Source organism: Macrotis lagotis, chromosome 6 (genome assembly GCF_037893015.1).
Source record: "Macrotis lagotis isolate mMagLag1 chromosome 6, bilby.v1.9.chrom.fasta, whole genome shotgun sequence".
Classification (NCBI taxonomy): Eukaryota; Metazoa; Chordata; class Mammalia; order Peramelemorphia; family Peramelidae; genus Macrotis; species Macrotis lagotis.
This window is the reverse complement of record NC_133663.1, coordinates 95,486,870-95,499,628: the sequence shown is the minus strand read 5'-3', so window position 1 is coordinate 95,499,628 and position 12,759 is coordinate 95,486,870. Positions and strand designations below refer to the sequence as shown.

The following is a 12,759-nucleotide window of genomic DNA, read 5'->3' as shown; positions in this document are numbered from 1 at the left end:
ACACCCTAATGTGCTATTTCTCCAACAACAGGGAATCTCTTGGCTCTATTCCTTTGCAAACAGTTAGCATGTTTTCCTCTTCCTAACTTATGGTTTTGTGATTCTCTGCATTCTTAACGAAGTAACTCAAACACAAATTTCCTGTATTCCTTTCCTGAACTATTAGGGCCTGTTCCTCCTAAGACTACTTTACATCTATTCTATCCACTAACTTGGGGGCAGCTAAGTGGTACAATGGATAAGGCACCGGCCCTGGAGTCAGGAGGTCCTGCGTTCAAATGCAGCCTCAGACACTTAATTGCCTAGCTGTGTGACCTTAGGCAAGTCACTTAACCCCATTGCCTTAAATAAAAATGAACTCAGGATTTTTTATACTAACTTATATAGCATATTGTCTCCTCCATTATAATGTAAGCTCCTTGAGGGCAAATGATATATTTTTTTTTGAGGTGGGCAGGGAGATTCTCATCATCTAACATGGTGCTGGGAAGAGAAAAAAGTTTAATAAATGATTGATTTAACTGGTGAGAAGGGAAGCAAGGTATAAGAGATATAAACATAAATTCACATTTCATCTGAGTTACTTATAAGCGGTGTGATCAATGGCAATTACGTTTTAAAATACTCATTTTCTTTACTTGCAAAATGGGGACAAGTATAGTAAACCAATCTATTTCATTGAATTATTGCAAAGAAAGCATTTTTCAAATTTCATATAACAGAGTAGCATATATATAATACACATAAATTATTATAATGAATATAAAGCTATATAGTTCATATATGAAATAAATCCAAAGATACAATCACTGTTTAAAAGTTCAAACAAAATGCAATTATTTTGTAGTTCAAAAATTTAATCTATGTTGATCTTCATTAAAAATACTGAATTGAGTCAAATACAGAATCAGTTTGAATCCCTGACATTTTTATATCATAAAATAAAGGGTTCTTCAAATTACCTCTTCTTTAGTTGCTCATCAGACAACTGCAGCTCATCTTTTAAACGCTGATACCTGTCCTCCCTCAGAAGTCTGGAGCCATCATATAAAGTCAGTTCTCTATCATGGATTAATCTATTGGCATTAAGAAGGAAGAAGAAAGAATCAAATTATTGAGTAATTAGCCATCAGTTTCATTTATAATCCCTGTGTTAACATTATGGAAAAGTTGGTAAAGCCTTGGGGGGGAGGCAAAAAACTAGGGGTTTTGGTATCAGCTAAAAGTTGTATCAAAGTTGTATTCTTAGTTCTGACATCTTAAAACAGCTGAAAAGACAAAATAAGGGGAATCAGCTAAGAACTGCCAGCTACAATCTGAATCACTTATGAGACAAACCTGCACTATAATTCTGGGAGCTGTTCCTGCAGGTGCTTCCATCTAAAGAACTATTTATGATCATTAAAAATAATTTTTTCATTCATTCACAAAAGAAGGATGTGAAGTAAAACATTCTCACATTTAATTCATCCCAGGATATCTGCAAGAATTACATCCTTCCACTCTTCCTAATAGGACCTGGCACATTTTCCCACCATGAGTTGCTGCTTAGCTCCTTTGAGAAGTCATGTGGCAGTAAGTAAAGAGTGCTGAATGTCAAGTTCATTTAATTCAATTCCTCATTTATTAAATTTCTAATATGTACAAATTAGGTAGAATGTGTTGAGCGTTGGAGATATAAACATAAAATGGTAAACAATCTGTCTTCAACTTATATTGTTCTGGAAGGAGGGAACATTACAACATACAAATATATGAGTAAAGGCAAGACAGCACTAATAACGGAGGAAGAGATCTTAACAGAGAAAGCAACACCTGAACCAAAGCTTGAAGTATTCTAAAGTATTCTAAAAAGCACAAGTAAAGAGAAAGAACATTCCCCAAGGGGAGACCAGCCATGCAAAGGCTTTGGATTACAGAAGATGGAATGTGGAGTGCAGTGAGCAACCAGTAAGCCAGTAATATATACATAGAAATAGGTAGAAATTAAATTGTAAAATGTTTCATATGTCATACTGAAGGATATTTTATCCAAGTGGCAACTGTAAACCCCTGAAGATTTCTGAGCAGGGACATTACAAAGTCAGGCTTGCATTTTAAGATTATTACCTTAGCAGCTGTGTGAAGGATAAATTAGAGAGAAGATACTGGCAAAAGACCGACCAATTAAAAAATTATTTCAATATCTCAGATGAGAAATAAGGAGGACGCGGAGCAGGAAAGTGATGGATGTAAGGGACATTTGATAAGACTTGACAACTGATTTAACACTGAGGAAGGGATTTGGGTCAAAGAGTCAAAGATTACTCTAAGTGTACAAACCAGGGTGATGAAAAAGAAAGTTGCACTATTATCAAGACTAGGAAAGTTTCAAGGAAGAGAGGTTTTAGAACAGAAAATAATGAGTTCCTTTTGGGAAATGCTGAGTTTGAGAGTCAATGAACAGTTAATGATGTGATTCATGTATGAACAATTCATGAAAGTTTATCAAATTTAAGTTTATTAGGGAGTAGAAGTTCAGGAAATAGGAGAATGATCTTTGAAGTTGGCTTTTTCAAGAAGTTAATAAAAAAGAATGTTAATAAAGAGATATAAAGTAATACTATCTCCCACCTTCTCCCTACACCATGAGTTCTACAAGGACGGTTTAAGGGAGCTAGAACATTTAGCAATCTCTCTGACCTCAAGGTTTTAAGACATACAAATTTATTACCCAAACTAAATTCTGTTAACTATTACCAACCAAGCCCTGGGATGTTCTCCCTCCTTTTTCAATGAGTTCAGTTCCAGGCTGACAGTCTTCATCTCTGCCCCTAACTCATGCTCTCAGTCCAGGGGACTTTGACATAAATATCAATGTTCCCTTACATATTTTAAACTCCCAATTCCTCAGTCTTCTGAAGGTAGATTTATTCCCTCACTACACTTCCACTACACAAAAGAATAGTTGCTACTTTGATTCTATCAACACCCATAAGTTTTAACATTCTACATTTGAGAACTCAACATTTTCTTTATACAAATATGATCTTTTATATTTTCATCTCTCTCTCTCTCTCTCTATGCCCTATTCATCCCAAATGTACTCTTCATCTTCAACATATCCTCTTAACTTCTCATCTCTAGTGTTGTACACCACCCTCAAGTCTAGTTATATCCTCTTCACTTCCCAACCTCAACCCTTTGGTGAACCAGTTCAATTCTACAATATGTTCTATTCTTAAATTCCTTATTTTCATATCTTACTACTGATCAGTCCCTGTCAAAACCCATTCCCATCTTACTCCCACTATCAATTGTCACTCCTATATACATGTTACTAAACCCAACTGAAGGAAATCATAAATTGACAGAATCAAGTACAAATTACTATAACTTTCTAATTGACTCCCTATCCCACTTAAACCACAGCAGCTGTTCCAAACCTTCCTTTCTTTTTTTAGGCTTCCCTTATTACCAACTCTCCTCTTTTAGCTGATGATTTCGCCTTATACTTCACCCAATTTAAGGCAATCCAACAAGAGATTCTTCTTCCCTCCTCATTTCATATTTCTCAGATGTCATCCCGCCACTATCTCTATTACTCAAATCTTTGATAATAATAAAGTAGTGCTACTGCTTTCGAAGTTCACCTTCTCTATTGGTACCCTTGATCTTATCCTTTTCACCTTTTCCAATAGCTTAGTCTACCATCACCCATTCTCCCTCTTTAAACACCAATCTCTGTCTGCTACTTCCTTTCATGCTGTCTACAAACACATTCAAGTATCATTGTTAAAACAAACAAAAAAAAACTTCATAAGACCATTTTCCTATTTAGCTTTCTTCCTTTTCTCAGGAAAACTCCTTGAAAAAGATTATCTACACTGGCTTTCTTTGCTTCTCTTCCCTATCCTCTCTTCTAATGTTTTGCAAGCAGGCTTCTGACTTCATTACTCAACTAAAATTGGTTTCTCCAGGAAAATAAAAACTGTGATCTCTTAATTGATAGATGTAGTGGTCTTTTCTCTAACTTTCTACTTCTTAATCTTTTTGTTGTATTTGACACTCCTGACTACATTCTCCTGCTCGTCTCACTCCCTATGAGTCTCCTTTGCTGGATCTTCATCCAAACAATGAACCCTAACTTGGATGTCCTTTTAGGCTCTGCTTTATGTCCTTTTCTCTTTTCTCTTTCCATACCAATCTTCCTCCTGGACTCTACTACTGAATTGTCAACTGTGTTTTAGATATTTCAATTTGGATATCTTATAGGCATCTGAAATTCAAAATATCAAAATCAGAACTCATCTTACTACCTACCCCTTCTAAACTTTCCTTCCCTGTTTCAGAGGCAACACCTCCTAGGTTCAAAATATTGGTGCTATCTTCAAATCTTTTCTCATGTTCACATACTATGTCCAAACAGGTGCAGTCTTCAAATTTTCTTCTCTACTACATTCCTCAGACATATCACCTTTTCTCCACTAACACTGCTACTACCCTTGGTTCAGAATTTTACCATTTCACACACAGACTCCTTATCATAAATCTCTCTTTAATTCAGTTTTAATTCAGTTTTCACAATGATCCTCCTAAAGCATAGGTCTGACCATGACACCCTACTTCTCAATGACTGCCAGTAATGGTTACCTGTTACCCTCAGGATTACATATAAACTCTTCTATTTGGCACTTAAAATTCTTCATAATATAGCCCCTTTCTAACTTTCCAGTTGTTTTACACATTACTCCTAAATATAAATACTCAAAAATCTAACCGTAACACCCTAATGTGCTATTTCTCCAACAACAGGGAATCTCTTGGCTCTATTCCTTTGCAAACAGTTAGCATGTTTTCCTCTTCCTAACTTATGGTTTTGTGATTCTCTGCATTCTTAACGAAGTAACTCAAACACAAATTTCCTGTATTCCTTTCCTGAACTATTAGGGCCTGTTCCTCCTAAGACTACTTTACATCTATTCTATCCACTAACTTGGGGGCAGCTAAGTGGTACAATGGATAAGGCACCGGCCCTGGAGTCAGGAGGTCCTGCGTTCAAATGCAGCCTCAGACACTTAATTGCCTAGCTGTGTGACCTTAGGCAAGTCACTTAACCCCATTGCCTTAAATAAAAATGAACTCAGGATTTTTTATACTAACTTATATAGCATATTGTCTCCTCCATTATAATGTAAGCTCCTTGAGGGCAAATGATATATTTTTTTTTTGAGGTGGGCAGGGAGATTCTCATCATCTAACATGGTGCTGGGAAGAGAAAAAAGTTTAATAAATGATTGATTTAACTGGTGAGCAGGGAAGCAAGGTATAAGAGATATAAACATAAATTCACATTTCATCTGAGTTACTTATAAGCGGTGTGATCAATGGCAATTACGTTTTAAAATACTCATTTTCTTTACTTGCAAAATGGGGACAAGTATAGTAAACCAATCTATTTCATTGAATTATTGCAAAGAAAGCATTTTTCAAATTTCATATAACAGAGTAGCATATATATAATACACATAAATTATTATAATGAATATAAAGCTATATAGTTCATATATGAAATAAATCCAAAGATACAATCACTGTTTAAAAGTTCAAACAAAATGCAATTATTTTGTAGTTCAAAAATTTAATCTATGTTGATCTTCATTAAAAATACTGAATTGAGTCAAATACAGAATCAGTTTGAATCCCTGACATTTTATATCATAAAATAAAGGGTTCTTCAAATTACCTCTTCTTTAGTTGCTCATCAGACAACTGCAGCTCATCTTTTAAACGCTGATACCTGTCCTCCCTCAGAAGTCTGGAGCCATCATATAAAGTCAGTTCTCTATCATGGATTAATCTATTGGCATTAAGAAGGAAGAAGAAAGAATCAAATTATTGAGTAATTAGCCATCAGTTTCATTTATAATCCCTGTGTTAACATTATGGAAAAGTTGGTAAAGCCTTGGGGGGGAGGCAAAAAACTAGGGGTTTTGGTATCAGCTAAAAGTTGTATCAAAGTTGTATTCTTAGTTCTGACATTTATTGGATCTATAACTGTAGATACGTCTCCTCTGGGGTCCCCTATTTTCTCTTGTATACAATGAAAGAGTTTGAATGACATGATCTCTAAGGTTCTATCCAGTTCTAAAATAGTACAGTTCTATAATAAATCTACTGGCAAGATGGACAAAGAACATGGATGGAATAATCTTAGACAGCTCTACTGTAGCAACTGCTGGCTACACTGCTGGTTTTAATGTCAGAGAACACAGATCATGAATACTGAGTGTTGGTGGCTGTGGTTTTTAAAAAGAGGCTGGATGGTTCAGTTTTCTCTTTTTAGGAATATTTTGTTATCACCTCTAGATAGTGCTTCTACATACACGATTTCATTTCAGTCTCACAAATAGTGAGATTATTATCCCATCTGAATTTCTCTCTCTCTCTCTCTCTCTCTCTCTCTCTCTCTCTCTCTCTCTCTCTCTCTCTCCCTCCCTCCCTCCCTCCCTCCCTCTCTCTCCCTCTCTCTCTCCTTCCTTCCTTTCTTCCTCCCACCCTTCCATTCATCCTTTCTTTCTTCTAGGCAATCAAGATTACATGACTTACTCAAATAGTAGTTGTCAAATGTATATGGTCAAATTTGAATTCAGGTCCTTCTGACTCCAGGACTGGGCTGCCCCCTGTATGATTTTTTTCCTTGGATGCTAGCCCTTAATTCTGTTCTGACATCATTAAACCACAGACTTCTTCAAAGCCTCTGTTGACTATTTTAGAGCTATTCCCAACATTCCTAGGTCATGGACTCTCTACTGTGGCTACTATTTATTTCAGAACATCATTACTCAGTTGAAAAAGAAGAAAAAAATACTTCTTAGAAGATTTCCTGTGGAAGTCAGATTTTTTTGTTGGGGGGATGAGTAAGGTTGATGAGGGATTTTTTTGAGGGGGAAATGCTTTTTGTAAAACATGTCTATAATAGGTAAAAAAAGAGAAAGCTTTGATATGATTATTTCTACCTTTTCTAATATTTAAAACACAAATAAATACTTTAAATGAGTAAGGATTAGCACAAGAATACACTTGCAATATAAATATTGGTTGTAAGTGTTCTTGAAAGGAGGGGTGCTCTGGTTAACATAATTTTCTAGATACTCAAAGTATAACTCATTCACTTATCTCCACAATTGCAAGATTAAATGAGGGGGAAAAAGGTAATTTTTTTTATCATTCTCTTTGAACTCTATAAGATAAAGCTATTTCCCTATAAAAATAACAAAATGAGATTCTACTTCTCAAAATAAAATTTCATATAAAGAAGTTAGGGATTATTTTCTAAGGTGAACTAAAGAAAAAGACTTAATTCCAAAAACAACCTTATCAGTCATTATTCATAAAACATTCTGACAACTATTTACTTAGGATATTATATTTTCAATCCTTCCAAAAAGCAAAAAAAAATGAACATATTTTTGACCTGTGCTTCATTAGATTTCTATGTAAAGTCAAGTTGTGTGTTAGAGTAGAAAGATTCCAAATTTAATAACTATTAAGGCTTTACTTTCTTTTATAGATTTAAGATACAGAACAATATTAAGATTAGGGATTTTTCAAACAGCTATCCTTTTTCCCCCTAGAAGAGTAAAACCTGTTCACCTAAAGCTTGAATTTGTAATCATTAACACACATGGCTAAATATAATCCCTTGTGTGTGTGTGTGTGTGTGTGTGTGTGTGTGTGTGTGTATGTGTGCATATATATGCATATATGTATACATATATCTCATAATACATTTGTGCATAAATATAGATATATATCCCACAAACATATATGTATATAAATATACATAAATATATTTTATCTGTATATTTATGGGAAAAATCTAGATTTTTTTGCATATTTTTTCCAAAAGCAAAGAATTTGTTCTTCCAACTCTTTTTTAAATTGTATAAACATTTTATTTGTTTCTCCAACTCCATAAAATGGTAGTTTTTAATCAATCTTTTTTTGTAAGGTTTTGAGTTTTACAATTTTTCTCCCTCTTCCTCCCCCTCTCCTCCCAAAAACAATCTGATATAGGCTTTACATTTATAATCATGCTAAACATAGATGGAAATTGAACATGCTGTGAGAGAAAAAACAGATCCAAAAGGAAGGAAAAAAATATTAGAGATAACAAAATGATATAATATGTACATCAATTTTTTAGTCATATTTTTTGTAACTCATACCAACCTTTGAAGTACAGCCAATGTACCAGCATTGACACGATGAATGCCATCCAAGAGAACAAGCTTTCCCTCTAGAGCAGCAGTAACAAGTGAAGAAGATCTCCAAGCAGTATCTCCATTGGGAAGAGTATATCTCTGCTGTACTAAATCACGGGCTGTCATATCCTAAATATGATCCCCAGATACACAAAAGAAAATACAAAAATGAATGTTAAATTGGGAATACTGTCATAAGTATTTGAAATTTCTTTGATTACTTAATGAAAAAACTCATTATCAAAGTAAAGAAGCTAACCAAATGCATTTTCATGGTCTCTTAATGGGTATGCTTGTTTTAATTTTTAATATTATTCTTCAAAAGTTTAGTAACATCGATATTTTTTACAAATTCCTTTTAACAGATCCCTCATTTTTCTTTACAATCTTGTTTTCCTCTTTTGGAATATACTCATTCATTCTATATGGGTGATGTATTTGGCAGTAATTTCCACATGACAAATTTAGCTCAATGTTATGTTAAATTCTGAAGGAATAAAAATGAGTCAATTCTTTTTTAAGAACTAAAGGTTTTGCATACTCAAGAGCATGCCCAGAGATTCTTATCAAATGCTGTGCATCTTCCTGAAGTTGATGAGCTTTGCAGAGAAGTCAACAGTTATGACCATTACCGTGATTAGTTATATGTTAGAGTGAGGCTTGAAATTTAAGGAAACTAAATAGAATTACAAAAATTGGAATACCAGGCATGGTATTAACATGCAATCAGAAAATATGACACAAAGATACAATGTACTAACAATAAAATATGCAACAGATCAAAGCAAGTTATTAATAGGTCTGACATATTTGTGATCTTTCATAAAAAAGGCAATAAAGTGTGGAACTGTATCTTAATCTGCTCTACCTAGGGGGTTGCCCCATCCCTAGATATTAGTATTCAGGCAATGGATTCTTTTTTAATTCTGAGTTTTAATTTATTCTAGGTTTCAAATCATGTACTAAGTATATCAAATACTAACTAAAAGTAGACTTTCAATTGTATCAGCAGTGTCAACCAAATGGTACTTTGTAATCATGAATGTATTCTTTTGTTCCACAAAGCCAATGAAAATCTTAACTCCATTGCACACACTTAATACCTACCCAAAACTGTTACAATTCTAGCAAACATTTCACTATTATGAAAATATTTACAAATTTATTATTTTTAAGTTTATGTTTAAATTTAAAATATTCAAAAATAATGATATTCAACATCAGTAAGCCCTTAGTGCTTCAAGGTCCTATGGAACCATCAGATTGACAATCTAAACTGGCACTTTCCATAGCTTTGCATATAAATTAATTTTATTTTTTTTCTTTCCTTGAATATTAAGTGCACACAATCTTAAAATGGTATCAACATTTTTTTTTTAAGATTTTTGCAAGGCAAATGGGGTTAAGTGGCTTGCCCAAGGCCACACAGCTAGGTAATTATTAAGTGTCTGAGACCGGATTTGAACCCAGGTACTCCTGACTCCAGGGCCAGTGCTTTATCCACTACGCCACCAGCCACCCCCAGTATCAACATTTTTGAAGTAAATGATAATAAAAATTCAAAAACTTGTATTCATAAAAAAACATACTGAATTAGAGTTACATGCCCTTTACTAAATAGTAAGGTTAACAAATATAGCATCAAAACTGTAAATTAAACTGTATGTTATTTTAAAATTCTATCTAATTCAACATTTACTAAACACCTACTATTTGTATATGCTAAAACTCCTGCCACTTTCTCAAAAATAGAGGCAAAACCCATAACATAAAGCAATGATTAAATAGTTCATCTTAGAAAGCTAAGTTAAAAAAAAAAAGGAAATATTTTTGGTACAAATAGTTCACACTATTTACCATACATTATTAACATATGATACTATCCAACAAAGATAGGATACACATATAATGTGAAAAAATGTTTTACCTTAGAAAAGAGAGATGATGATCATAGCTGGAAATTTTTAAATTTTTTTTTAAATTTATGCATATAAAACTAATAAATAGAATATAAATATTAATGTGGCTAGGACTAGTATTGTTTTTTTGCGATAGAAAAAACTGGAAGAGAAATGAGTTTCCATATACTAAGGAGTGGCTGAACAAACTGGAGCATATAAATCTAAAATAACATTATGATACTATAAGAAATTACAAATATTAGGAATTTGAAAAAAAAATGAAAAGACCTAAATAAACTGATATGTTTTGAAGCAGACCAAAACATGAATATGCAAAACTGGCTACAATAATATAATTAAAATGTAACATTAACAAATAGTCAAATTCCAATTAATTGCAATTTGTGTTTTGGTTACTTTTAGGTAACTTTTTATTGCATGGGAGTTGCTCATTGGAAGGAAGGTGGTAAGAAATTAGAAAATTACTGTGGTATAAAAACAAAAGATCACAAGATCATAGATTTAGACCTAGAAGAAACTAAAAAGTCAACATCTTTCTTTTTTTTTAATTGGACTGAGAAGATTTTGATGCTTGTGCATTTTTTTCACTTCAGATCTGACAGAGAAAGAATTTCCCAGTATTTTAGGCCTACCACTTTCTCCATTAGCTCAAGAAAAGGAATCTGTGACATGTACTTTTGGTGAAAGAAATTGCTCAAATGTAGAAATAAGGAATGTTTGAATATTTCATTTTAAAAAGAGGAAATTTCTCTTTTTTTAATTCACATAAATTAATCATCAAAATCCCAAAACATAGTAAATGAGTATAACATTGTGGTATTATCCAAGGATGGCTTGAAAAAAGTATTTTCATTCCAATTTATTTTGCATTCTATTCTTACAACTAATGCTTAGTTGTTACTCCAATAGATATTCAATAAATGTTTACTGACAACCACCCTGACAACAAAAAGAATTCATATCTCTTAATTCTATACTTAGTGCTCTATTCATTATATGCACTGTGATGCTACATCACTTGATAAACTGATGCTCCCTAAAAAGGGAGATATCTACATATCTCAAAACCACTAAATGTTGTTTCATTATCTTTTTTTTAAAGTAACACAAGTACAATAAAAAAGGGAAATATAAAGCATTCTTCAAATAAATCTCAATTTAATATCAATCTCTAAATTCTCCACTCATCATGGTTATGGAGGAGTTAAGTATTCATTTCTATCACATCCTACATATTAAAGGAAAATCTTTGGGGGGTTTGGGGAATGGAAGTATTTCCCTTGATAAAAGCCACTGGTTGATACAGTTAAAATCCCAGGTTGTTAACCAAGATGAAAGCTAACTTTTTCCCAGGAGTACAAAAAGATACTGTCATTCTTACTTTTCACAGTATCAGTTATAAGTTGTTATTTTATGTGAAACAGTTACAAAATCATATCATGCTGTTAAGGAGCTCAGACAGAAACAAAAACAAAATTGATGTTTCACAGAATAAATAACTACTTCATTAACCTTAAATATCAAATACATTCTTCATCACATCATGAACTTTACTAGTTAATAAAGGTAGATATTTGAAGTAAAACATTAACTTTTCAAATAAAATTAAGGATATTCTGTAGTATCCATATCTATAGAATGATTCTGTACTACTCTGAAAACACTTTAATACAAGGTTGTTTTAATATATACAACATTTTAAACATAAACTGACCTTCCTTTCTTTCATTAATGGTATTATTGATTTTTAACATTTTAAATATTATATATTTAATATATGTATATAAATATAATTAAATATTAAAATTAAATTAAGATAAAAATAAAGACTATATATGCAGACATATATAGACAGTTACATATATATAGTTAGATATCCTTATTTTCTTCCTGCCTATCCACACCATCCTGTAAAGCAAAGATGAATATTTCCATTTTTGTATACATTTTTCTTATCCCTGAATTGTAAAGTCTTTGAACCTCAGAAAGTAAAAATAGCACCAATGATGTCACAGAGCCTGAACCATTTCCTTTTTCTGCATTTCCTTAAAAGTCTTAAAATAACAGGACGTGGAAATCTAGTTCCTTCAGGGTTACTACTATTGTCTGACCTACAGCCTCACCTTCAGATCCCTGGAAAACATCCTTAATACTTACTACAAACTGTAATTTTCCAGAATTTTGATCTCTGATTTCCCAAAGGAAAACCCCCACATGAAATGAAAATTTAATTTTTTAAGAGAAGAAAAACAGCAGTGCCCTGGATAATTCTGTAACTAAGAAACATCAGAAAATAAACATATGGACTAAGGATTAATTCAATTTTGTAATACTCAAAATGTTAACTGACTTTTTCTGAGACACCTATAAAATCTAGAAGATGGAAATTATGAGTTAAATAACCACACAAAGTAGTTTAGTTGTGGATAGGCTCACAAACAAGAAATACAACTAATAAAATATCTTTCAAAGAGGAAAATTCAATATAAAAATGTAATCTTTCAGACTAAATGTGAAATTTAAGTGAATATCAAAACTGAGATGAAAGTTAGCTTTCATTTTATGATATAGAAAAAAATAATTTATCTTAT

The 12,759-nt window shown here is 32.7% G+C and overlaps 1 protein-coding gene across 1 annotated transcript in view; it reads right to left on the bottom strand.

The window, feature by feature from the left end:
* VWA8 (von Willebrand factor A domain containing 8) overlaps nt 1-12,759 on the bottom strand; it is a 469,402-nt gene that overhangs the window by 320,011 nt on the left and 136,632 nt on the right. Inside the window, exons 13-14 of the mRNA XM_074191741.1 lie at nt 8,215-8,375; nt 5,726-5,839 (exon numbers count right to left, since the gene is read on the bottom strand). Coding sequence (XP_074047842.1) covers nt 5,726-5,839; nt 8,215-8,375 — 275 coding nt within the window. The remainder of the gene's footprint in view (nt 1-5,725; nt 5,840-8,214; nt 8,376-12,759) is intronic.